Source organism: Phragmites australis, chromosome 12 (genome assembly GCF_958298935.1).
Source record: "Phragmites australis chromosome 12, lpPhrAust1.1, whole genome shotgun sequence".
Lineage (NCBI taxonomy): Eukaryota > Viridiplantae > Streptophyta > Magnoliopsida > Poales > Poaceae > Phragmites > Phragmites australis.
The window spans coordinates 2,245,764-2,273,733 of NC_084932.1; the positions used below are offsets into that span (position 1 = coordinate 2,245,764).

Here is a 27,970-nt window from a genome sequence, read left to right on the forward strand (position 1 = left end):
AATCATTCAACAAGTGGGTGAAGGAGTACAAGGCATCACATTTGCTAGAATTCATAGATATACTTAGGCAGAAGCTTATGATGAAACATGGCCATAGGAGAAGGATTGGAAAGAAGATGAAGGGAACCATGCTGCCACACATTGTAGATGAATTAAAAGCTAAGAGCCATAACCTCAGGTATAGTATTATAAGAAATGGAGAGACAACTCAACAGAGGTGATTTGTTAGGGAACACCACATGTGGTGGACTTGAAGAAAAGAACATGCACTTGCAGAGAGTGGTAGGTTTAAGGAAAGCCATGCCTGCATGCCATGACATTCATCACTTCTATGAGAGGTGTCAACGAGGAGAACTATGTGGACAACTACTTCTCTATTGATAAATATATGGCAGCTTAGGAAGGTCTTATTCCTGCATTGTAGACAGCTTCAAGTGGCCCAAAAGTGACCATGGCTTCTTCATGCACCCCCCTTTGCCGAGAAGCACAGCTGGAAGAAGAAGGGTGAACAAGTATAAGGGATGCACTGACAAGGGAAAATACAAAAATGGAGGAAGAAGCCACCAGTGACCAGTATGTGACCAGTATGATCATCATTGGCACACATGCAAGGAAGGGGATCCAGAGGACATTAAAGCAGCACTTGAAGCAAGACAAATAACTAAAGAGTACATCATAACTAAAGATTTTTCCTCATTTTTTCAGCATCACAAACATCACATTCTTGCAAGCCTAAACCTATGAAAAGGCCAAGAAGGGAAAAGGTCGATATCCATGCAATTGTTCCAGTTCCAACTGAAAGTAGTGTGGCCCTTTGTCCAGCAAAAGATCCTACAAGCCAGACGCATTATCAATTATCATCCCACTGCCGGCTCTAGGTGAAGAGACACCTCCACTAGCAACTTCAAAGAAAAGGAAGACATCTGATTCACCAGGTAGTCCAACCATGCATATTTGAAGCAAGAGGCTAATTTTGCAGTGATAGAATCATGATGAACTTGATGTAATATTGTTGCTTTTACTGCTTTTGGAACTACGAAATTGTAAGATGGATGTTTTATGCACTATGGATCTGTATGGATATTTGTGCACTATGCAGTCATGTTTCTGTACGGATGTTTATGATCATGTACGAAGGCCTTTGCACTTTCAAAAGTTGTTTTCATTCATTCCTAATTTGGGTAAATTCTTCACTTCATACAAGATAATAGAATACTTCAAGATAATATTATTGCCTACTCAGTGGCGGGAACATTTGGCGCCAGAAGGTTTTCGGCTGTAGGACTCAGACACGGTGGTAAATATGACTTTTCCGTGGCCCTTTAACAGCTCCAGAACGGCAACCTGACGGGAGTGGCAGCTGAAGTTACTCGGACAATGGCAGATGTAGAAGTTGGCATTTTCCGATAGCAGAACTAGGAAACAAGTAACTTTCAATGGTAAATAAGAAAAATTTTCTTACAGATATATACGTATGCCGCTTGTCCAACATACGATAGGTTCACGTGGCCCCTGGGATACCCGACCATTAAAGTATGTTGTCTTTAAAAATCTGGTCAGCTACCTGACCAGACTCACCTCGTGTCAGGTGATCCATATTGTTCATCCAACTTGCGACAGATACGTAGATGTGCAAATTTTCAAAACACACGCATTTGCAAATTTTGGAAATAAAAAATATATAAATAAAAAATCAATCAGCGCCAATCTCCTGTGTTGTATGCATCCGTCGATGTCCTATTTTTTATGCGTGTTGCCTTTCTGCTGACTGCCCGCCGAGTCGCATCGCTCTCCTGCTCGGTAGCTCGCTGCCCACCGACGCCGATCACCGGAGCCCGGAGAACGGCTGGCCGCGGCCAAGGCCCCCGCCGAAGCCGGCCGCCGCGGCACGGCCGCCTGTCAGCTCGTGGTCTCTTCAGTCTTCACCCGTGCATCGCGTAAGGCACAGTAACCTAGTAACCTCAACCGATTCTTCCTTCTAAATTTGTAATTCTATCTTAATTATCCTGTTTCTTTCAAGCAAAGCACCCAATTTTGCAAGATAGGGTTTCAATTATATGAATTGGTTGATGTTTGTTCAAATTATATGTTTAGGGATTGAAATTGGAGTTTTGGATAATTGAAGTGAAATTGCAAGTCAGAGGTAATTCTGAACTCGAATGGATTAGATGGGTATATTCACATGGGTATACATTCCAGCTCCCTGATATATTCAAAAATACATGCATGCATGTCCAAATCATGGTTGTCATGGAGCTGATCCTTTCGTCCGTTGCCCTGAGCCTGGCATGATTGTTGTTTGCCAAGACATAGACATACACAGCTCGCATCATGCGTGCAGAGCAGATCGAGCTCGATGTTTATTCCCCTGCACCCCCTGCAGCGAGCAAACCGCTGAACATTCTCCGAGAGATACGCGCAAGCGTCTGTCTGCAGATTCATCAGAGTTACGGCACGTTTTCTGCTCTCACTGAGAATCAGGCCCACGGAATTGTTGGCATTTTTCCTAGCATTTGAGGCCTTGAGGACCGATGCACAGAAGTTTCTTAATTTCTTCTTTGCAGTAAAAGAAAAAAGAAGAAGGAATGAAGCTGAAGCTGGTACTCCATTTTCCATAGAAAATACGGAACTGAAATGTTACCCGAAGAATCTAAATCCTATCAAATGGGTTTTTTTTAAAAAAAATCTAGGACCCAAATGTTTCAAAAAGAATTTAGATCATACCAAACGGGCGCTTAGATAGACCAACACACAGATTCAGAAGGTCATCATGTGGCACGGTGTAGTATGGGTGTGGTTGTTGCTATTGTTTTGCTCATATGGACCGCATAGATTATGGTTTGCAGATTGATAGAAAGTAGACTAAGTGAAATCATATTTGTTGAAAAGAATGATTGATTATATCTATTTGAACAGACTGATCTGAGTTTTTATTTGGTTGTTTGAATGCGAGGCTATATGAGAGGATAGAAAAATTAACACTGTGATTGATTATTTGTATGAAAATAATTTTATGGTACTGACAAGTAGATCCACCTACATTCGTCAGGCTAGACCGCGAGCGTACATTTGAATCCACCGAGCCAGACTAAAACAGTGCAAACGGATAACTAAAAACACATCTCCCTGAGATTCGTCAGGCTAGACCGCGAGCGTACATTTGAAGATTGAGAGAAAGTAGACTGAGCGAAATCATATTTGTTGAAAAGAATGATTGATTATATCTGTTTGGATAGACTAAGCTGAGTTTCTATTTGGTTGGTTGAATGTGAGGCTATATGAGAGGATGTAAAAATTGACACTGTGATTGGTTACTTATATAAAAATAATTTTATGGCACTGACAAGTAGATCCACCTACATTCGTCAGGCTAAACTGTGAGCGTACATTTGAATCCACCGAGCCAGACTAAAACAGTACAGATAGATAACTAAAAACACATCTCCTTAAGATTATACGTATTCACCGAACCATCATCTATCTATACGGACAACCAATCACATCATATCGTATAGGTATATAATGCCATGCAGTTGGAAACGGCTTCTCAATACTTTACTGTGCATAGACACGGTAACTCGGTCGACTGCTTCTGGTAACTTAGAGTTCTACGGTTTCTTTTCATCAATTGTTCAATGGGAAATAAATCTTGTACTGCGTACGCACCGATCCCCTGCTGTATCCGGACAAAGCTTTCTCATGCCAAGCGCTGCAAGAGCTGCCTTCCAGCCCGGGCATACCTGAGCCCGAAAGGACGGCGTTTACTGATCAAAGCCCATGAGCCATAGACTCATGTGTGCCTCCATGTCAATGTTGCAGCTAAAAAGGAGGGCATGAAATCTACTTATGAGAGAGCGAAAGATACAGTACAATAGAGGTGGAGGAGAAAGCGGGGGTTCAGATTTTGCAGATGTGGATGTAAAATTTGTCCAAAATTTCTGCCATCCCTGCCTGGCTCTGCCGTTCGAATTATGAACCTGCCAGGAGGAGGAGGCTGATGCAAACTTTGTTCAGCGTCTTCAGGGTCCTCATTTCCTGCTACTTCAATGCTTGCAGGTGACTGACAACCCTTCATCCCTCAACTACCGTTGTGGACAATAATTTGATGCGTCCAACTGTTGCAAAATACTGTGTTTTCTTTTCATGTTATAGTAAGTTATACTTCATTGTTCAAAAAATTATTAATAACTTTTTTTTTTCTGAAACTCTTGGTCTAGTAGTAAGTAGCTCCTGTAGCTGTTGGTTTCTGCACCAGTCCTATCAGGAAAAAGAAAAGGATTTCTGCACCAGTCCTCCTAAAAAAACAAAGAATTCTGGACCTGTGCTTCTGTGATTAGCCTGACAGATTCTTGGAAATTAAAGAGGAACACCATGAGTTCTGGTCCTGGTAATCTAGACAGCTGTACAATGTGTTCATTTTCCTTGGAATTAATTCCTGGTTCAACACTTGCAGTGGAGAAACCAAGAATGGAACAGAGCTGGTAACGCACCTGGCTGTACTAGCTAGGCTCGGAGAAATTTCGACGAAAGAGATGATGATTTTTACCTCAGGTGAGTGCACTGCTCGGTTTGAATGGGAATTGTTACTGCGCTATCGCCACTGTGGCACGGCATTCATCAGTTCGTCAAACTGATGAATGCTTAGCAGCAGGAGCCATCTGCTAAGCTGGTAAATGCCCAACGGCAGCAAATGCTGCTTCACAGACGACATGAAATTTCCTCGGCGGTCTCATTCATGGCGCGCGGAGTCATGGTGAATGAATGTGACCTTGCTTGGCCGTGTAAATGGACGCAGGAGGCTGGCAAGCTCACCTGGATCATCCTTGGACGCAGGAGGGGAGGAAGAAGAAAGGGACCGAGAATGACATATGGGTCCCACTATTTCTAATGGCTGGTTTTGTGAATTTTTTTCTATGATTGTTGCCATGTCACTGGGACCTAGAATGACATATGGGTCCCACTATTTCTAATGGCTGGTTTTGTGAATTTTTTTTCTATGATTGTTGCCATGTCATCAAAACCGGTCCATGTCAGTGCCAACTAGGACGAAAACCGCCTTTCAATGGACTGAGGGAGGTAATTTAAACGGCTTTGATACTTTAGGGATATTTCATGTCTGGTTTTCAAGTTTAGATGGAAATTCGAACTTGTAGAAGAGCTCAATGGGTCAAATGAACTTTTTTCTTTAAAAAGGATCACGCTCGTAGCAGGAGGGATGTAGGTTTTGTATTTTTTTAATTGTATCGATCTAAAACTAAAAAATAAATTAGAGATTCGTTCCCATCTAATTAAATTAAAAAATTAATTAAATAGTGACATAAAATTACTCATGGTACTCACTTACATTCCTACTGTTGCTAGTATAAGTAATGTGTAACGTGCAACCATAGACTGTCCCTCCAAATCAGTCAGATAAGCACAACCATTTTGACGATACTAAAATTCAAAACTAGAAAGCATATACAACCGTATTTATCGAAATAGATAATATACTATCGTATTTATAATTTTAGCATCCGTATTGGGACCTCACTTACCGAAAACTGACTTTCGGTACATCGGACGTCGAAAAAATGCAGGTCTGACCATATTCGACACACGAAGTACCAAATATGACACTGTAGCCAATATTTAACACTATATATTAAAAAAACCATGTGTATTCGGCACACGAGGTGCCGAATATGACAGTGTACCCCATATTCGACACATCATATACCAAAAATCATATGTATTTGGCATATGAGGTACTAAATATTGTCTGTACCGGCACATAAGGTTTCCGGCATAAAATAACAACATCAAAGTGTCCGCAGTCGGTATAGGCCATATTCGGCACACGAGGTATCGAATACGATATTGTAGCCCATATTCAGCGCCTCATGTGTCGAACACATCTAATTTTTAGTATATGAGGTGCCGAATATGTCATATTCGTCGGATCCTTGTTTTTTCGACGCACGGTGTACCAAAAGTCAATTTTCAGTAAATAAGGTGACGAATACGGATGCTAAAATTATAAATACGATGATATATTACCTATTTTAAAAAATAGGATCACATATATTATCTAATTTTAGATTTTAGCTTTTTCACAACCGTATACATCACGTCAGCTACCTACCTATTAAGTAACCACTTATGCCCATACACAAGAGGCTCAGTTGGAAGGACGGATGGGCCTGGGCCGGCGCTTGGCCCAGTTGCTGGTACTTGTGGCCCCGCTGCTCTGCTCCGGCGATGATGATGGTGATGCAGAACCCTGCTGCTCTGCTGCTGAATCTGAATCTGATGATGGATGCAACAGTCAGGAGCACTGCAGCCGGAGAGGCCCCACCGACTGACGTTTTGACTGCTGGTCCAGGACCTCCCCTTGCTGACGTGTGAATACCCAACAGTGGATACTCTGCCATCTCGCACGTACGAGCTGGTATCTTGCACATCCTGTACCGTGCGTCAGTGATCAGTGTATGCATGTGCAGTGTGTACCAGTGGATACTCTACTGATCAAACGTACTCCGCATTACAGACAAGTTCCGGCGAGATGGGATCTTGTAGATTTTGCAATGACTGTGCTTTTGCCAATGCCGATGTTACACAAAAATAATCATACACGGAAACACGTGTTTGTATGCAACGGGATCGGAGTCTGATGGACCAACATGGAAGGGCACAACTTGAGACACGGGTGTATAAATATATACCTAATTTTTTTGCAAAAACTTAACTGTACATCATATCTGATAGTTGTTGATATCAATAATTATTAAAATTTAATAATTACGTATTGTATTATGACTCAACAGATCATTCTTACTTTCATGAGCTTTTCCTTACTACCGTAGTTCACTATTTTAAAGCCTAATTAGCTCTGATAGGATGAAAATAGATTGGATTTGGATGGATAATGTTTTTACCCTATCTGCATCAACTTCTGTTGAATTTAGAGTCGGGAGCGGATATTGCAGATACAAATTTAAATACGAATTGTTTCGGAGTTAATCGGATAAAAAACAGACTAAAATAGTTGGATTTACTAGCGCACACGGGCTGTACATGCAACCGATAGCGTGATGACAATCACGACTAGGGTTAAGATTACGTGGGTTTTATCTCTATTCCGAGGCCATTTATCATCTTTATTGGGATGAACTTTTTGAGTATGCATATTCATATGAATAATCAAAATCTCACTTAGAGTGTTGTTACCAATCACCATTATTTTTTTAAGGAAGCGTTGAAATCCTAAAAGAATCTAAGCGGATCTAGCTTCTTAGATAAGTAGATATGAAACAAGATATGTATATCACAGTGTTCGGTTACAAGGAAAAAAAATCGAGAGTTATTTTTATTTCTTCCACGCACGCAAAAAAACATGCACACTAGTATATAAAAATACTATAAAATTCATCAAATTAGACTAATATAGTAGGCATTAGCTTATAGCATTATTCATATAATACATACTCTATTTTATATATAGTATTGGTTTGGATAAAAAGCAATGGACCTAGTAAAACGTAGATAATCTGATCTAAAAATCGTATAATCCGTGTCCATTGTTGTTTTTTAATACCACACTTATATTCATATATATATATATATATATATTCATATATATGAAACTATTCATATCTATATCTGTATTTATATCAACTTTTAGAAAGGCTTACCGTACCGTATCTATTTCTATATCAATTGGATTGGGAACTATTTGTTACGTTTTCATCTTAGGTCCCGGTTATCTAAATGTGTAAAGTACCTCGACCATTAAGTAATTTTAGCTATATATATTTTTAAAATGTTGGGCTGTCACCTGGGACCAAGCTAGCAGTCTAGCACCGAAGCTCGTAAGGCTAGGAGTAGGAGCAAGCTGAGATTGATTGTCCCGGTGTGGAATCCGAGGAGGTCGAATTCGATTCCACCCCTAGCTCGGATCTGAGCCCGATGGAATTTACTATTTTCTTCGTTTCGTAATGTTTATTCACACCCACCATTATGTACAAACCAAAGAATACTAAAATCGAGTGAAAAAAATGCATAGAGATGACCATACTACCCCTAATCAATGCAAAGGTGGGAGTAAATAACTCACCAACGTTCGAGTAAATGAATGCATGCAGTCAAGAGCATAACAGAAAAATAGACCATAAAGCATCCTTGGTTACCACAATAGACAAACAATTTGACACATATACTCTCGAGATTATAGACAAATATTACGAAATGGAGGGAGTATAATTCTCAGCATGGCCGAATGTACTCTTCTTTTATTTACTAGAGGTTAGATAGTGCAGAAATTAGTGTGTAGAAAAATACCATAATGAATACTCTCTTCATCTCAAAATAAATAATATTTTAGCATCTTCTATAATGTTCCAAATATATAGCGTTCTATAATTATATGATAACTTTAGCACAAATTTTTCAATTTTACATTTCCATTAAGTAATTTCATTTCTAATGCAAATCACATTTCATATAAATAATAATATTAACAAGATAAGATTATCATTTTATTTTTCACCTTAATACTTATGCTCAATGCTAAAAAGTTTTCTCTTTTGAGACGAGAGAGTAGTGGCTATGTGTAATATCTATGTGATTTCTAATGACCAATTGTTAAATATATATATATATATATATATATATATATATATATATATATATATATATATATATATATATATATATATATATATGTATGTATGTTGGTTTGTAGCTCTTAGATATTATGGCTAGCTTGTCTTTTCCTTGAAAAAACTAGCACATTATCTCTTGCTTAACTATCCTTCCACATCATCTGTTGTTCTACGTGGACGTTTAATTCATACAAAAGAAACTAGCAAGAGTGGCGTTAAGAGCTCGAGTTCCGATCCGAGTCGGGTAGACCTACGTGCAGAGGCAGAGCTACTGTTGTATAGTTCGATCGCTCAGTAGTTACGCAAGTGCTTTTTTTTATACTTGTTGATTTAATCTATCAATCAATCATTCATTCATTCATTATATATATCAGTACTCCACTATTACTACAGGTATATAGTTCTATACGAGTAGTAGATACAGTTTGGCGTCATCTTCAGCACCTACCGTGCGTTGTTTTGTTATTATTTTCTGGAGATTTTAATATTTTACGGACCTAACTATATATAGTTTTTTAATCCACTAATGAGATTAGAATGACAAACGACAGGCAGCCGGGCGCTATCGATTGACGACATCACCATCGATCAAAGGCAGATTGCAGGCAGGCCAGTCCAAACGTACGTGCGTACGTATTGCCAATCGATAAGTTTATACTCGTGCCATACGTTTCGTAAGAACGACTTAACATCTTTACCTGTCATCGTCGACTACGAATTGAAGTCCGTACGTATGTGCAGTAACTTTTGAGTAGTTACAGGATCAGTATATTACTCCATTCGTCTTAAAATAGATAATGTTTTAATATTTTTTATAATATTCAGAATACATATCGTTCTATGATTATGATATACTGTAGCTTAAGTTTTTCAATCTTATATTCTCAAATCCTTCTCCTACAAATCTTATTTTTTACGTAATAAATAGTATTAAAATATAGTAAGATGCTCATATTATTTATCACATTAATACTTACACCTAACTTTAAAATATCATCTATTTTAATACAGAGGTAGTAATTAAGGCTATCTCTAACAGCTATCTCAAATTTTTATTCTCAAAAACATTATTACAGTATCCCTTATTACTATTACAGCATTCCTTATTTTTTTCATTTCCAGCAGCTACTCTATTTTCTACCTTCTACCCCTCTTTTTCTCTCTCCGATCCCGCTGTCAGCCTCTGTAAACAGTACAGCTACAGTACAGCTGCAGTAACAGATGCTGTTTTCTGTCTCCGAGCCCACTGGCAGTCTCTGTAAACAGTGATGCTAAAGTACTGCTACAGTGTTACGTGTTCTACAGTAGCTCCGCAGATTCGCAGGCCCATTTTCTCTCCACTGTACTGTAGCAATGGATATCGATTCTGCTTGAGTTGCTACAGCACGTGAACAGTCCCTCGCAAAAATACTGTAGCACCCGAATCTACAAATTTACTTCCTCTGCTGGAAATAGCCTAACTACTAATGAACTAACTGCCCCAACCTACATGCCGTAATTTCAATAATGACCTCAATCTGGGTCCGACCGAATTACTACTTAATTTAGTCATAAATACTTGATATTTTAGATAAAATTTAGTTAACGTTGTGAAACTTTGACTATTGATACTCTTTAAGATATTTAGTTTAGAAATATAAAAATTATATGGATAGATTTGTTTTGTCAATCCTTCTATAATCTCGTACTAACCTTATTAGATTTTACAAATATAGTCTAATTGAAAAGAGTGGTCAAAGGAGTATTAAACTAGCTTTGCGTATAAACATTGCAACGACGTACGGGTGCAGGCTCTCTTGCATTCCATTGACATGCACGGCTTGCAAGAAATAAGTTTGTTGCATACCTCTCCGATCCGTGTACGTGTGTGCGTACCAATAGATCCTTGCCTTGCGGGTTTCGGGGCCGTACGTGACGTGTGTGCACCTCAACGACCCTGTAGTATATTTGCTCATCGCTGTCGCTGCCTCAACTGATCTCTATCGTTGCCACGTACGTACGTGTAGATGCATGCACGTAATATAAGCACGTAGGTAAATGAATTGAATTAGCAGCACTACATTACTAGCTCCCTGTATTAATCCATACAAGGAAACAAGGCCTAGCCTATACCTGAGACGTCTGTTATTTTTTTTTTTTCAAATGATGTACTCAGCTATTCGATTGGTATCTGACGGTGTCACTCTCTTCTTTAACCTCCCATTCTCTTGTGTCTCCTCTCACTTCGTCACCCTTCTACCCTTTTCGTGCTCATCCCTACCTTTCGCCTTCCTACTATCAGATCCATCGATGCCTTTGTCAGGCCGTCTCTGCTCACCCCATCTTAGCACCGCCCATTCCGTCACCCTCCGCTATCTATGGCCGATGGCACCCTCGCCATCTTGCTGTTCTGCCCCCGTGTCCGCCTCCTTCACTAGGTCATCCTGTCACTGCCGACCTTCATCTAGGTCTGGTAGTATATAAATCCCCGTCGAAAAGTCATCGTTCCCAACCTCAAAACCCTAATCATGGTGGTCATTACACGTTCACATATATTAACACACTTCTCCTAAATTTCAAACATCTAAAAGTTAAGGGGCATGAGGAAAAAATCAAACAAACACTGTACGTCGCCTTGGAGTAACGATTATCGTGCGTCAGATCAGATGTGCAGATTCGTCTATGAGAGCGGTGAGCTCGCGTCTAATATATACTCCCTTGGCTACTGCCTACTTTATATAGTTTATTTGCGGCCTTATCAATTTATCATTGATGTTAAGTCGTTCAAGTTCCCAATGTGTGTCACATGATATTATATATCCTGGCTAATTTACAAGGAAAAATATTTTGTCAAGCATTCACCAAAATTGCAGACAGGCATACATGCCGATCGAACACGCGTTTCTGAATCCTCCTATATAAGCAAAATCGCTTGCAGCGCGGTGATAAGAGCTGCTGTTGTGCAGCCCATCCCACGCAGGTTTCACGTTGGATGTCGACGAATGTTATACCAGCCTCGCTTGCTTGTGTGAAGCCATAACGTCAATCTCTACAAATGGCGTATTCTTTATTTCTATGTGTAGATGTAGACCTGGATGTGTGTTTGAGTATGCGCATGTGTATGTGTGGTACGTCTGAATTTAACACATATTTAGATGTTGTACTCAAATTAAGAGGAAAAAAAAATCCTCCTATATAAAAAAAATGCATTTCTGAAGCCCGGTAAGCTGGTATGGTGATCATCACCAGGCGTCTGCGTGTAACGCAATCACTAGTTCACTACAAACTTATAAACATGCACAAGCACAAACATGAGATAGAAGTACTGCTACACTAATCTATGCATTACAACATGAGGAAACGCATGCATGTCCAGTGTGATAATATTGCTTCCGTTCCTTGAGGACTAAGAAGATTAATTTCTTTTGGAAAAACCTCAAATGAGGTTATTCCTGTCCCTAAAAATTAACCAGATGTGTAGTATTTATCCACATCCACTTTTCTCTGCACCTTGTGCTCGCTAGGCTCTAGTAACTTGTAAGCATTACCAAGAGCAAACAATAGCTAGAGGACCGTCAAAGTCAAACAATTGGCAGGGTGAGGAATGATGAGCCCGACACGAGCCTCCCCACGTGGCCCAACTAAACCCCACCAATCCCTTAATTAACCTCACCGTCTTAATCCAGTCCAAGTCAAATCAAATACTTCCTCCGTTCCATAATATTTATCCATAGTCCACTATATGCTAACCAGAGAAGTATTAAATAAAAAAATATCAATGAAAAATGACCATCATTATTACAGGAACTATTTTCAGAACGATTTGTAGTCGGTTTTCACAGTCGTTTAGCACAATAGTCTATGATCGAAGACCTGTGAAAATGAATGATTTTCACATACGCAAAATAGACTGTCTGCGAAAATAGATTTTCACAGACGGTTATCTTAAGTAACTGTCTGTGAAAAATCAATACAACAGGCTGTTACTTAAGTGAACCGCTTGTGAAAATATATTTTCATAGACAACACACTTTAGCGTCCACCTATAGATAGATAGATTTTTACAGATGGGTGACATAAGGACCCGTTTGTGATATGTATTTCATTTAAAATTAATAATAAGCATATATTTTATTCCCTCCAAAGTTCAACACATTTTCAAGACAGATTTTAACATTTCAAATTTCAACAACATTTGAATAAACACAAGTCGAATATTTAACACAAATACAATAATATTCACAAGTATAATATGTTTACATCACAAGTCAATTTACATCACAAGCTAAATATTCAACACAACTATTCTTTCATCTCCCACTCACAAAACCTCGGATGGCTAGCCAATTCACCTATGAGGTCAAAAACCTGCCGAAAGTCCTCTCAAGATCAAAGTGTGATTTGATTATACTTGATTTGAACCATAATTTCTGGTTCTTGCAGTTAGAACATGGACAATATATTTTCTTTATTTTTTTAGTCAAAGCGTCCTCTCAGCAGTTTCAATAAAAGCCAAAAGTCCTTTGATGTATATTTCTCCATATCTTGGCGTATCGTACATCTATGCTCTGTCCATCTTTAACTTCAACCACAAATTAGATACATAAATAAATAATTAATAATAAAATCATAATTAAAAAAAAGATTTCTTAAAAAATATAGAAAAAATTGGGTATGTTATGATTATTATATGTCTACACAATTGAATCTATATTAGCGCAAATTTATGGCTCAAAATAATGTGGATTCATTACTCTCTCTCTCTTTACATCTAGATCTAGATCTAGATGTAAAAAAATCTCCATTCATGATAAAACCTCCTAGAGACTTAAAAAACATTAAATTGAAACTACATTTTTGAAATATAATGCTAGAATCATGTGAATCTACACAATATAATCAATATTGTCACAAATTTTAGCTAATTTAAGGATTTAAATGGCTAGAACCCTGAGCACTCTAGAACATATTCAAACCCTAAATAAGCCATAAATCTAAAACTATACTTCAAAAAGATGCTACCCAGAGATAAGATACTCTTACCTTAGATGTCTCCTTCAAGGAATTCAAAAATAAAACATTCCCCCTTTGTTTTCAAATTTCGCGGCCACCTCTTGAGCTGTATTGTTCGAATAATAGTGAGCTCGATCTGAATCGAGCTCCCCACGGACAGGCACTATTTGTGAAGATATTTTCACAAGCGGTTTCTAATATGAATTGTCTGTGAAAATTAGTTTCTACATGCGGTTTGTTATGTAAACCGCCTGTGAAAATAGCTATATTTCTACAGACGGTTCACATAAGGAACCGCTTGTGAAATAGATATTTTCTAAGGTGGTTCCTTATGTGAACCGTTTAGAAAAATGGAGCTATTTTCACAGGCGGTTCACATCCGCATAGAGCCGTAGCCGAGTACTTAGGCGATTTGTCGTATAAACCGTCTGTAAAAATGAAATTTAGGTGCCTCTAAAAAATAGCTTTTGTAGTAGTGCCTCCAACATGATACAACTGCTTTCACTCTTTTAAAGCATTTAATTAGGGATATGGGGGTGCAAACATTGCAATAAGTATATTGTTGATTTCCTCGATGGATAAATATTTTAAAATGGAATTTCACGAGATCATGAATAAACATCCTGAGATGGAAGAAATATTAGACCATATTTGATAGGGCTCCAGCTCTCAACTTTACATTAGATTTGGTATTATAAGTTAATATAAAACGGTTTAAGTATCTATTTTCAATTCAGATTATAAATAAGATGATTCATTTAAATATCTTCAATGTATCCTTAGTTCTAATTCCATAAAATTTTAAAGATATAAATATCATACTCCGAATTCTTTTAGCTAAAGCTATGCAAAGGATACCCTTATATAAGTATAAACCACAGCACCTCTTGCCTCGTCACCATCACAATTCACATACACACGCTTGCGTGCAAGACAGGCAGCCACTGAGCCACAGCGACTTGCAAATCCACGCACCGTGCAACGTGCAAGCGATTACTACCATACACAGCAACGTGCAAGCGATCACCATCTTCGCAACGCTAACCGGCAAGCGAGATGTCAGCCAGAGTGCGCAGGGGAGGCGGCGGAGGCGGAGGCGGAGGCGGGATGCAGTTCCCGGTGGGGCGGCGCCGCCACGTGCCGGTCGTCGACGCCGGGTGCGGGTGCCGTCCGCGCCGGCCAAGACTGCTCAGACTGCCGTCCTTCCTCAAGCCCTGCCAGCTGGGTAAGCCGGCGCCGAGGAGCGGCGGCGTGGAGTACTCCTCCACCTCCACCGCCTCCTTCTCGTCCTCCTCGGCCGCCACCCACAGCACCGGCTACTCGTCGGCCTACTCCTCCGACTACTACTCCACGCACGCCTACGGAGCTGCCAAGCAAGAGCCCCCACTCAACAAGGTGACCAAGGCGGTGCCGCCTACTCCGGCGGCGGCCAAGAAGGAGCTGAGCAAGAAGACCAAGATGAAGAGGTGCGAGAAGACGGAGGCGGCGGCGGAGGGCGTTGGGGTGGCGGTGGAGAAGGAGTCGTCGGACCCGCGCGCCGACTTCCGGGAGAGCATGGTGCAGATGGTGGTGGAGATGGGGCTGTGCGACTGGGACGGCCTCCGCTGCATTCTCCGCCGCCTCCTCGCCCTCAACGCGCCGCGCCACCACGCCGCCATCCTCACCGCCTTCGCCGAGGTCTGCGTCCAGATCGTCTCCTCGCCGACTGCTCCCCAGCCGCCTCCTGGTGTCACCGGGTGGTGATAGCTAGGATCTCCAAGGAGCTAGAAATTGAGGCTACAATTACAACTGAATTAATCACGAAAGGCGCATCATAAAAAGATTTAGTAGTAAGATTACGAGTTTCTTGATTATATTTCAGTAGTTGATTACTTCGTTAGTTGTTGGTTTCTTCGTCGATCGTTTCATGGCTTCCTAGTGTTTGTGGGCTTAATTTTCAGTAAGAACTTAGAAGTCACTGTGTACGTGTTTGTGTGTGCCCTTTGGTTTTGCATGAATGTCCATAGAGATGCATGGCAGTATGAGCTTGTGACCAAGCTGTAGCTGTAATCTGTACACGTATGTATGTGTGTATGATTGATCAGTGCTGTGACTTGTTCGTACGAGTATGTTATGTATGTGTTCACAACTAGACGTACTTCATTTGGGCTTCCAAAAAGAATTAAAACAAAAACTAGACATCTTTTCTTGAAAGAACCGGCAGGAGAACTACTTGTCTAATAGAAGAAGATGCATGACGGGTAGAAAACTCTAGACTTGATTTGCTAATAATAATTCTAGTCAATGAGACTAGCTGCAGTGTGTGGAAGCTACATGAGGGTTCCCTTTTCTTTGACGGAACTTGTTGCGTAGTTGAAATGTGTGATTACGTGTTATTTAGGTACTTGACTTCACTAATACATTATCGCGAGGTTTTAATCACAGTGCGTGACAGTCTTTGTCTTGCTTTTGGTCAGCCTTCTGGCCTTGTTTCGGTAGCCCGTCGGATTTTTCTCTCTCTTATTATTATATATAATTGGTAGATCTCTTACTGATTCGTTTTTAAAAAAACTAGTACGAATGCAATGCAAGTAGTACTAGATCGAGTACTGCATGCACAAATTACCCTGCCATTTCATTTCAGTGATTGTGTGCGCTCCTCTGCGTCCACTGCTCCTCTGCTTGCTTGTGGCTCCTCTGTTTTGTTTGCAACGGACATTTCTGCTGAGATTCTCATGGGATCTGTATATACCAGATGTCTCGCCGTGTTTGAGGCTTTGAGCTGCTGTTTGGTGATGGAACTTGATCTCGATTTAGGCACCAGCAATGTGGAAATAAGACTCGTCCATAGGGCCCTATGGTCACGCATAAGCATTCCTTACTACAAAACATACTACAAAACATATGAACAGTGTTGGTTTTAAAATCTTATCAGTGTCGGTTTTGGATCCGACACTGATTACTCGACACAGACTATCAGTGTCGGGTATTGAACCGGTATTATAAATTAGCATTAGTGCTGATTTAGGATCCAACTGGTAGTGATACGTATTCCAGGGCAAAACAAAAAGTGGCGTCCGATGCAGCTGCCTCACCCACGATTTGACACACATTACAAACAAGATTTCGCTGCTTTTCTTTCACACAAGATTACAAAATCATAACACGTAATCACAAACAAGATTACACACATTGATGGTAATCACAAACAAGATTTCACTGCTATTCTTTCACACAAGATTCATTTTGATGATGTTTTTTCACACAAGATTCATCTCACAATCAATCGAACAAATCGAAACAACAATCCGGACCCCCAAGAACACATTTGCTTCTGCTTGCTGTGGAGGTAGGACTTCTCGCAGTACTCCGAGGCCCAGTAGAGTTGCGGCCGCAGGTTCTTGAGCTCCTGCACGAACACATCACCATCGTCAAGAACATTGAAACAATAATTTGGACCCCCAAGAACACGCCGGATCCACGAAAGAAGCAAAGAAACAGCATAAGGAAGGGGCACCTCATCTGCAGGGCCTTGATGAAGCTCTTGTTGTGCTCCATGGATGCCTCTTCGACAGTGGTCGGGCCCACCTGGCGGCTACAGAAGGAGGTGCAGGAGCTCCGCGCACTCAAGCTTGTCTCGCCGCACCTCTACATACACATGCCCCCGCCCACCACCCTCACCATGTGCCCCTCCTGCGAGCGCGTTCGGAGGTTGGGAGAGAGAGAGCACTGGTTGGGGAAGAGATAAGATTCTTGTGTGGTGTGAACGGGAGAGCTCAGGAAGAGATAAGGTTGTGGACCTGAGGACTGATCATGATAAATTGTATTGAAGGGTAATTTGGATCCGGCTACGTTTTAGTGTCGGTTGGGAGTTACAACCGGCACTGATAGTCCATATCAGTGACAGTTCGTAGCGCCTCAATCATTTTTCGCGCGTGGGAGATTTAGAACCAGCACTGCTACATTTTTAGTCGTGATTTTCGCACAACCGACACTGATGAGACGCTACTTATAGCCTGTTCTGTAATAGTGATTGTGGGATAAGGCCGCAAGGAGAACTACAGCAAGAGCTACCCATGAAGGAAATTGCATGCTAGGATTAGTGACGATTCAAGAGTTTTTTATTTTTATATTTTTTCTATTAAATATTTAAATAAATAGACTCCTGATTGCAAGATTCGTAGAAATAGACACAAACCGCCCTCTGAAATGGCTGCAACCCAGTCAGAGGGTGGTAAGGATGTCACGGTGGTATCACCACACCTTTCCGCCCTCTCAGAGGACGGGTGGAGCCTAACCGCCCTCTGAGAGGGCGGGTAGCCCCTACCCGCTCACTGGGAGGGCAGGTAGCCCCTGCCCGCTCACTAGGAGGGTGAGTAGTCCTAACCACCCTACCAACGGGCGGTGGGGAAATTTGTTTTTTTAATTTAACGTTTGTATACGTAATTTGAAAAATAGTGCACATTTGCTCGGTGAAAAAATGTTAGTTGTTGATATTTTGAAAATTTTGGATCGAAACGGTCAAAAAGTGGCCAAAACAGCATCACAAAGTAGTTACTTTTTGGAAATTATGGATTGTTATAAATTTGTCGATATTTGTTAATGTATTTGATGTATCAGTAACTTTTTTAGTGATGTATTGTTGGGAGGATACAAAATCTAATTTTTTTAATAATTGTAGATGTGAAGCACTCATAGCACATTACTCGGCATGGAGGTTACATACGGTGACAAACATTATATGTGATATACGGTGACAAACATTACATAGGACCATAATCATAAAGACACAATGACAAAAAATGGTGGCATGTACGGTACATCTAAAAACCAATCTAATAGCGTGCTGCTACTAATCCTAACATGTCTTAGGGAGCGAAAATATGCTGGGTTATATTAGATGCTCTCTACTGAGTGCAACTAGGATATTTACCCTTTCTTAGGGCATCAGGGCTAGCCACCTTAGCGTGATGGGCCCTCTCCTGCTTCCTTGCCCTCTCCCGCTTCCTTTCCGTCTCAGCTTCACGTGCTTGAGTCGCGTTATGGTCTTGCGCTGCCTTCCTCATGCGCTCCTCTTCCTGCCGCTTCAGCCATAGTTCCTCCTATTGTTGCTCGTACTCCAGACGTGCGTACGCTTCCCTCCTCCACCGCATGCTCATGTCGACCCACCACTTCTGGTCTTCATTTTGCTCTATGCCAAGTCATTCAATGATGTCACAGATAGGTGGAGGAGACTGGATAAATAAAACAAGATGTGAGATTAGTAAAGCAGTGCGTGAAATCGGGAACAAGATGTGGGAAGTGCCACATGACTGATCTATGTCGCTATACCGGTGGGTACTCATACGATCTACATTGAGGCTTGTCGTATTGGTAGTTAGCATACATGAAGAAGCGTAGGCCATAGGTGTAGGAGATGTCTTGAGACTCGCGAAGCCTACAAATGTTGTCACAGAAGCACATCGGTGGTTCAACCCCGTGGGAGATGAAAATCCCCCCATGTTTCTTGGGTGGGCTTGGTGGAGCTGAGGAAGACATTGTAGTTGAGAGAGCTGAGGAATGAGTGGTCTATCCGTGGATGAAGGTGGGGTTATTTATGATGGCTGAGGGTTGGTGCATGGACTGAGTGTATAGGCTTGGCGGGGGGCTGGAGCATTGCATTCCATGTTAAAGAATGGAAAAGTTATGGCATTAATGCTGGGCAGAGATTCCATGCATCAAGATAGATGTGTTGTCATTTAATTTATGGTTAAAGCTCTCCCGTATGGTCACTTCTTGTCTACAGTCTGCGTCAGGATAGAGATGTTGTTATTTCATTTTTAGAGTTGAGTTGTGTGGTCACTTCGTGTCTAAAGATTACGTCAAGACAGATGTGTTGTCATTTCATGGTTAAAGCTGAGTCATATGGTCACTTCGTGTCTAAAGCTAGACTCCCGACAGAGGTGTCGTGTGGTCACTTCGTGTATAAGTAGCTTTGTAAGAAATGCTTTTCTAGCTCTGTCGTGAACGGTTCATACAAAGCCAAGGACGATAGAAAGTAGTGTGTGGTCACATGGACTAAGAAATGCAACTAGCATGCAGTCACGTTGGATTAAGAAATGCAGTTATGACATGGTAAGTAGACCATAGAAAGTAGACACGTCCGAATATGAAAGACTAGTTCGCTAATCGAAGATGCATCATGAAACAGATATATAAGTTACAAAAGCAAAGGTACAATCCTACTTCCGCCTCCCCTGCTATTGTCGGCCATTCCCACCATCATGGTCCTGGAGCCGCTGCTGCTGGTTCGCCATCACGTGGCCCCTAGAGTAGGTCAGGGCGTCCGTTGGACCAACCTGCCTGGTAGGCCTAGTAGGGATCAAAGGTGACGAGGCCTCCTCCTGGGTGTGCTGCATCTGAAGTGAAGCACTGGGCAGCTAAGACTGCGCGATGAGGTCGTAGTCCAGTGTGGCCCCGAAGAAGTCCCTCACGAGGTCGAACGGGGGGTCTGACCCAGGCTCATCCTCTTGACTCGGGTATGATGACTGCGAAGGTTTCGCCATCGTCCATGTGTACTCACTTGAGGGGCCTACAAACAGATGAATTTATTAGATACGGTAAATATGCAAATAAAAGTATTAGTATAAAATGTAATATTATACCTGTATGGTATGCAGGCGTGAGTGTCGTAGTAGGGTACGAATGGTGGAGCTCCGAACGGTGCATGTGCTACCGGTCGAGGTGCAGATGAAGATGACCCGGCTTCATCACCGTAGTAATCTGCAGAATATATTAGATATACTATTGAATATATTGAATATGGCAATTTATTGTCACCTATTACCTGAGAGGCCTGCAAGCGGTGAGGGTATCAGCACTGTGCATGGTCTAGGTAGCAGTGTCGAGATGTATGTAGGTAGCAGTGGTGAGGGTATCAGTGGTGAGGGTATCGGCACTGTGCATGTGCATGGTCTTTGTTTGAAATTAATGCATCAGTAACAAAAGAATATCTCTAATCGCCGTACATATGAAAAATACGTGCCTATTGTGTCCAGGCATGGAGGGCGTGGTCCAGGTGGTCATGTGGGTGTCAGTCCTAGTGGATGGCGTTGCACATCAGACCTCCTGGATGACTCTGTGTGGACCCCACTTGACATGGTAGGAGCACCAGGGATGTTTGCGGTGGATCGGCAAGAGGTAAGCTTCAGGGCCCACGTGGTTTTTTTCGAAAACCCGCTACATTCGCCGAACTAAGGTGCACCCCTTGCCTGAGGCAGTCTATGGTTCCAGCCGCGTCCCTATGGATATCGTAAATGATATCGGCCTGTTGAAATAAATATGAAATGAGAATTCCAGTTTATAGTCGTTCTTATGGGATAATATGATAAATAAACGAGATATTAATTACACATACCGTTAATGCAGTGTTCTCATCCCAATAGCTCTAGTAGGCCTCCGTAGTTGACGCAACATGGTGCCGGATAGTATATGGGTGTAGATGACCCATGTACGTGTAAGGTCTCTGAGAGGGCAGTTAGGGCGGTGGGCGTTGGAGTGTGCCCCACCCGCCTTCTGAGAGGATGGTAAGGGGTGATGGTGCCACCGTGGCAAGCCCTTTCAGAGAGCAGTAGGTATTTTATCTCTGCAAATCTTACCATTAAGAATCTATTTATTTAAATATTTAATAGAAAAAATATATATAAAAAACTCATGATTCAAGGCGGCAGATGACCGCAGGACACTGAGGAAAAAGGGCCTTGCCGACTAGCGTCTACAGGGCTTCTCCCGCAGCAAAGAATACCACTAGCCCATAGCCCGTACGACACAGCTGGCCTAAACGTCTCCATTTTTTTTTTTTTGAACTTGACTGCCGCATCTCATTTCGAGGCAGTGCTGTGTTTGAGGGCTCGTTTGGCAGGGCTCCAGATTCTCCTAGAAACGTTTCGGTTTCAGATTCTTCCTGAAAACGTTTCTCCGGTGAATCACCTTCAATTTTCTGAAAACGTTTGGCAGGGATTCTGGATTCGGATTCTTGAAGAAAAATGACCTGAGTGATTCTAGAAACGGGTGAAACACCATTTTAGGTGATTCTCCTCGTAGTGTTAAAAATGAGAAACGTTTCAGGTGATTCAAGGTGAAACGTTTCACGTTTTAGTGCGTTTGGCAGGGATTCTAGAGAATCACCAGAGAATCTGAAACGTTTCTTGCAACCAAACGGGGCCTGAGTCAGTGACGGATCAGACGCAAATCATAGGAAGCTTACTCTCTTCTTTCTCTCTATCTCATGTCTCTCTTCTTCTTTCTCTTTCTTTACCTCCTAACTCCCTTCTATCCAATGGAAAGCAGCAGCCAGTAGGGGACTTAAGCCCACGCAGTCCCTGCTGGATCCACAGCTGATTGGAGTTGACTCTCACATTAAATTTCAGTGGTCACTATGTATGTATGTGCGTATGCCCTCACTCTCAATGCTATTGTTACGAATTGCTCATCTCTACAAAACCGCCGATGGCGGTTGCATGTTTGGGACCCATAGGGAGATGGTGTCTTCCCAAGGGCACCTATTTATTTTGTATATAAACACCCACTTATCAATCGAAGGAAATCGATTGTTCATTCTCTCAACACAAGTTTTACTCTCGATTCAAGCAGCTACCTTAACTCGTGCTCCGCTTAAGCAAGGCATGCATGCATATGCGTGGCGCCATTTTGAGAAGCTCTTGCATGTGCACGCCAGTGGGTTTTGCAGGATCCACACGAACGGTTCGTTAATTATGTTACACCGCGCGAGAGCATTCAATTGTAAAATCCTCGTGCCTGCATGTTGCACAGTCTGTTTCAATTCTGGAGCGCCTGCATCTGCATGCATAGCATACGATATTCAAGTAGTTCGATTGATCTCAGAAGGATTTTTCTCACCACCTCAGAAAATATCATTAATAATTGGTGATAACTTTCATTAGTGATGAATAAAATACTCGTCACTCCGATATAGACTTATATCAGTGACATATACATATCAGTGATGGGTTTGGATCTAGATCTGTCACTAGTGACAAACATCAATGATGGGCCTAGACCCGATCATCACTGATAATTGAACATCAGTGGCGGGTCGAGTTTAGACCCGTCACTAATGTATGTTTAAAAAACAAAAAAATGCAAATTGAAAATTGTTTTATTCTTCCTCTATTCTATCCAGGTACAACATACATACACAGTGATGGTATGTATGCAAACTACAATTACAAACTGAAAATGACAAGCTCTATTCAAACTACAAACTGAAAATTGGATATGCAAATCCTCCTGAAGTCGTCTGCTTCCTATCCTCAATGCACATAAGTGTAATCATTCGATTCACTCATTGTTCAAAGATACAAAGTGCAATTTAGTTCCAGCTCTTAGCAGCATGTTCTCTCCACTCCCAGTGATCTGGTAGATGAAGCATCAACTGATTAGTTCAGGGAAAGCATATATACACCACTAGAAATTCATTGTCAGCCATAAGAATGCAGCTTCAGGACATAATTGTAGTGCAAGTAGAAAATACATATGCCATTCAGTATGAGAAGGAATCAATCTGTACTAACTAAACAAACAAAAGGATAACTAAATCAATCATATTTAATAACTTATATATATTAAATAGGAATAAGAAAGCATCCCAGATATATGGTTACATGTACATTTAGAATATGAAAACAAAATGTAGCCAAAAAGATTTAAATCCTGCTAACCTAAAAGCTTCGAAAAAGTACATAAGTGTAACATGTTTATGCTACTAAGGCACAAGCTACAAGTGAAATGTAGGTCAACAAATGGTTTGTTCAAGAACATTTGTCTTTACTCAATCTAACATTTCTCTCTAGGAATTAAATATTTCACAACTACAAAAGTAGCAAAGATAGACTTTAGTTATCTTCCATGCATAGAAAAATGCCATGTTAGTCGTTGCAGCCTTACATTTCAAAGAAAATAAACTTGGTTTTTATTGTTAATGTTTAGGTATTCAACATTAATGCTAAGGATACCAGTATCCTGGACAATACAATTGTCTAAATCTTCACTCCAAAACAGCATAAGGACACACTCAACATGCCTGGCTAGCCATCTAAAACATTTGCTGAAGTGCGCTGCTTCAACAACACTTATAGCAGGTCATAGAATTTCGCATACAACTAATCAAGAACAAGTCAATATAAAACTCCTAATTAGCAACTGACACACATATAACTTGCTAAGGTTAGACATAACAGTTACCAAGTTAACCGATTCACACTACAAGTTAACTGACTAAGCTGAAGATTTCCAGAGTTACAATTCCAAGGCATTGACAACTAAAGAAGACATGAATGGGCTCGAGTCCTTACTACTTCTACGTGGGCGGGAGCTTCTTGGTGTGCTTGTAGTAGCAGGCAAGCCGGTGGATCTTGCTCTCAACAAGAATGAGCCTAAATTTGGTGTCCTTGTCTGTCATGTCCCAAAATACTAATTACGTAATTAGACATGTATAATTGTTATCGCATGTGCTTGCACATGTTTGTCTATCAAAAACTGGTTAAACAGATCTCAAACACCTTAGAAATGGTTTAGAGCACTTTAAAGAATCCCTACATGCCTTGGAGAAGGAAAAGAATGGTAGGAGGATGATGAGGGAAGACTTAGAAAATTTTTAGCAAAAGAACCCCCTCGCGGTCTGACCGGTGTCACCCACGGTCTGACCACCAGGTGCAATGCCATGTGGGCTACTACATGGATTTCTCGCGGTCTGACCATCTGAGCTCACAGTCTGACCGCGAGCACACAGAGGCTCGGGTTAAGTGGATCGACCACTTCCTTTAGCTCTCTCCTCTCACTTTTCTCTCACTCTCCCTCTCTCCACCCGACCCTAGAGAGAGAAAGAGAGCTCTACTAATCGCGTTCGAAAGCCGAAGATCGGAGGTGGGAACTCCCACGAGCTTCCCTGAGGACTTCCTCAAGTTTTCCTCCTCTTCTCCCTCGCCGGAGACCTGTTCATCAACCGCAAGATTCATCACCACTCTTGGAGCTGATCTGTGACTCGAAGCCTCCCCGAAGCATTCCAATCCAATAGAAAGCTTCCGTAAGCTGAGGTGAGCTATCCTCTACCGTTTCCTCGTTGTTTCTGAGCTCGATTCGACCCTCGTGTCGTTTAGACCAAAATTTAACCTAGCCTAGATCAAATCCATGGGGTATCTTGAGTTTAGCTCAGTGAATGATGTCCAAATCCCTTTAGAAATACTCCACTAGTACCATAGAGCATTTTGGTACCCTTCGTTGCCGAAGGTCTCACCGGAATCCTCGCCGACGACCCCGCAAAGGTGCTGTTGGTAAGGTTTGGCAGTTTGACCGTTGCTAGGGTTGGTCTGACCGCCAGTTGGGGACCGAAGAATCTGAGTTGAAAACTTATACAAGAGTCTGGCCACCACTTGGGCCGGTCTGACCGTTGGTGGCCGGTTTGATTGCCACCATGCCTACGGTTAGACTGCCAGAGGCCAAAACTCTCTGCTGGCCGCCGGTCTGACCGCCACCCCAAGGCTGGTCTGACCGTTAGCCTGTGAAGGCTAAGGTGAGGCTATATTAGATTATCCGGGGTTTCAAACTTTGAAATCCTAATCCTTTAGCGATCCTTTGCAAATGTTTTCGAGTCATAGTACTCTACTATTACTTGAGCATGCACATTGCATCCTTTTTGTATTGTTCATTTATTTATGCATTGCACCCATGTTTCTTTTAGAGAGCATCGATCTGGCAGTTCAAGCAAGCGAAGATGACGCCAGTCTACCGCACTTCTGTGAGTTCTGTGCGGGTAGTAGCAGGTAACTGATAGAGTAGCAAGGCAAGCATCTAAGCATATTGCACTCTTTGTTCAATTGAATGAAGTCTAAAATTGGTAAATTATGCTTATGTATGTTGCATGTTTAGCGAGTCAAGTGTCGGGCTTATTCGGGTAGAACCTATGTTGAATTGCATATCCTCTACATTGAGTTGTTGTTTATCCTCATCCTTGTCGCCTCGGTAATGTTGTTGATGTTTAGCTTAAGAGTTGTTCGACATGCTTAGCAATGCATAGGTCCTTGATAGAAGTCGAGCGACGGTGATGCCGTTGTTCGCAAGCATAGGATTCACTTATGGTTTACGAATACTTTTATAATATTGAGATGGTTGGAGGAGTGGTGAGTATGAGGTGAGATGTGGGCAGTGTTAGGGGTGTTTTATGCCCAGGAGGAGTCCTCAGGACAGTTTGGGAGAGGAACCTGGATATCGTTGACCGCTTTGCATCGTTTAAGCATCGAGCATTGGCCACTGTTGGCTTTAGCACTTACCGTACTCACCACATGCTGATCTAATGGTAAGGCGAGCTGAATACCTTTGTAGTTGTGATCATTTGGGTCTGAACATCGACGGTGTGATGGGGCGGGCTTGTATGGGTATCTAATTTTCTCCAGGAGTAGTTCTAGATATCCCTGCACTGAGCGATGCACGATCCAAATAGTTGGGGCTTATTGGAAAAAGTTGTCATGAGTACCTCCTATGTGCACTTTAGTGGGTGGCACGAGCCGATTGGTCCCCGTGTCGGATGGGTAAAGGAGTATCCCCTGCAGGGTGTAAAAATAGTTTAAACTGTCGTGCTCTTGGTCATGAGCATGCCTTCTATCCATACGCACCATCATAGAGTCATGAGTTGTGGATTGTGGTTGGTTATATTGGTCATGGTGGAGATGGTTCGTGTTACATATATGTTCATGATGGTTCCTGTTACTTTTATGTACAACTGGTTATTGCAGGGTATGTTTGTATTGTTGTTGGTTATGTTTAGATGCTCACACATATGTGTCTAGGTTGCGGGCGTATATGTTTTCCCTAACCTTGGGGTATTTTTCCTTGTTAATGGTCCAATGCATAATCCTTGGAGTCGAGCTATTTATACGTGTTCTATACGGCTTAAGTCTTGCGAGTACCTTCGTACTCAGCTGCTCAACAGGTTTTGCAGGTGAGGAAGATGCAGTGTTTGGCTACTTCATGCCCGCCAATGCTAGCCGTGGAAATGAGTAGGCAACTACTTGGAGGTCACGTTTTTGGGGTGAAACCTAAGGGCATATGGCTTCACCCATCTTTTGTTGTCTTTAGCTTTTGTTTCTGTCGCGCAGTTTCTCTTTTGGCTAGGAGTTGATCAGTTTTAATATCCTTCTAGATCTCTTTTGCTGTAAATTATTAAGTTGTAAATGGTTAAGAACTTATAATATGATTGAATTACTCACTCTTTATTAAGTTTGGTTATGATTGCTTATGTTGGAAAAGTATGTGTTTCGATCTTGGGTATAAAACACATGCTGAGACTACCAGGATGGTATTCTAACTAATCGTCGAGGTTGTGATTATGGATAATGATTCTCTTGATGATTAATTAGAATTTTGTTTGGACGGTTCCTCACATTGTCCTTCCTGATCCTCTCCAGATGCTTCCTTATCGCCACCACCTTCTTGATCAGGAAGGGCAAGTCCTCTGGGATCTCCAGCGCCAGCCCTACACAAACACGTTCACACATCAATGCACGACATGCCACACATGCACAAACCTACCAATGGAGACCTCGTTCTCACCATGTGCCTTGAGGATGCGGAGGATCTTGCTACCAGTAATGCTCTTGACGAGTGGGATACCGTGTTGGTCACGAAGTAGGACACCGGTATGCGATGGCATCTGACCCTTCTTTGCAGCCTTCATAATCATATCATCCACCTACCAACGCAGAACAAGAGCATCCATCAACCAACAACATCAAATCAAACGGCGCCCAAATAGAATCCAAAGAGGGCGAAGCAAAGGCAATGCTCAGTACTCACATCGGGGGCGGCGGTCTTGAGCCAGGCCGAGGGAGTCCTCTTGTATGGCAGTGTCGATGACAAGATACCCTTCCCACGTCACGGAGCTGAGCAACCACCATTAACATGCAAAGAATTCACTAGACTAGAGGGCAAGAGCTCGAAGAACAGAGGAGCGAGGGTTACCCATGGATATGCATACGCCTCATGGTGGCTGTAACACCCCGGGTAATTAGATTACTCGAAACTCCATGTTTCCACTGTACTTATCCCATGATCAGTAATAAGTACACATGGTTACAACAGTAATATTACATCCATACATTTTACAAGGTGAATATATGTAATTAGGTTAAATTTACAATATTAGGACCAACCGGTCTACAATATAAAAGAATACGTAGTAGAAACATACAACAAAATAAATTCAAATATCCAGCGGATGTGCCTCAAACCTGCCCACAAGCAGCCGACTGGGAGTTGAATCCTAGAAAGACTTGGTGTCATCATTTTCATGATTTCCTGGCATT

General features: G+C 41.7%; 2 protein-coding genes across 2 annotated transcripts; one reads left to right on the forward strand and one right to left on the reverse strand.

Moving 5' to 3' along the window:
• Positions 1-14,537: 14,537 nt before the first annotated feature.
• Positions 14,538-15,763, forward strand: LOC133886868 (transcription repressor OFP8-like). Its single transcript, XM_062326762.1, has one exon. It carries the CDS (start codon positions 14,691-14,693, stop codon positions 15,375-15,377), a length of 687 nt encoding a protein of 228 aa, XP_062182746.1. The 5' UTR covers positions 14,538-14,690; the 3' UTR covers positions 15,378-15,763.
• An 8,207-nt stretch (positions 15,764-23,970) lies between these two features.
• LOC133887272 (small ribosomal subunit protein uS15y-like) lies at positions 23,971-27,693 on the reverse strand. Its single transcript, XM_062327211.1, has 5 exons — positions 27,682-27,693; positions 27,462-27,530; positions 27,219-27,357; positions 27,050-27,141; positions 23,971-24,060 (listed from the first exon to the last, which is right to left on the reverse strand). The coding sequence occupies exons 1-5, from the start codon at positions 27,691-27,693 to the stop codon at positions 23,971-23,973; spliced, it is 402 nt and encodes a 133-aa protein (XP_062183195.1).
• Between the last annotated feature and the right edge of the window lie 277 nt (positions 27,694-27,970).

Excerpts from the sequence above, each read along its gene's own strand:
- LOC133886868 (XM_062326762.1), top strand. The coding sequence starts at position 14,691 with ATGTCAGCCAGAGTGCGCAGGGGAGGCGGCGGAGGCGGAGGCGGAGGC.
- LOC133887272 (XM_062327211.1), bottom strand. Across the intron at positions 27,358-27,461 it reads TCAAGACCGCCGCCCCCGAT|GTGGATGATATGATTATGAA; the intron begins GTGAGTACTGAG and ends CTGCGTTGGTAG. Across the intron at positions 27,142-27,218 it reads CCGCATCCTCAAGGCACATG|GGCTGGCGCTGGAGATCCCA; the intron begins GTGAGAACGAGG and ends GTGTTTGTGTAG.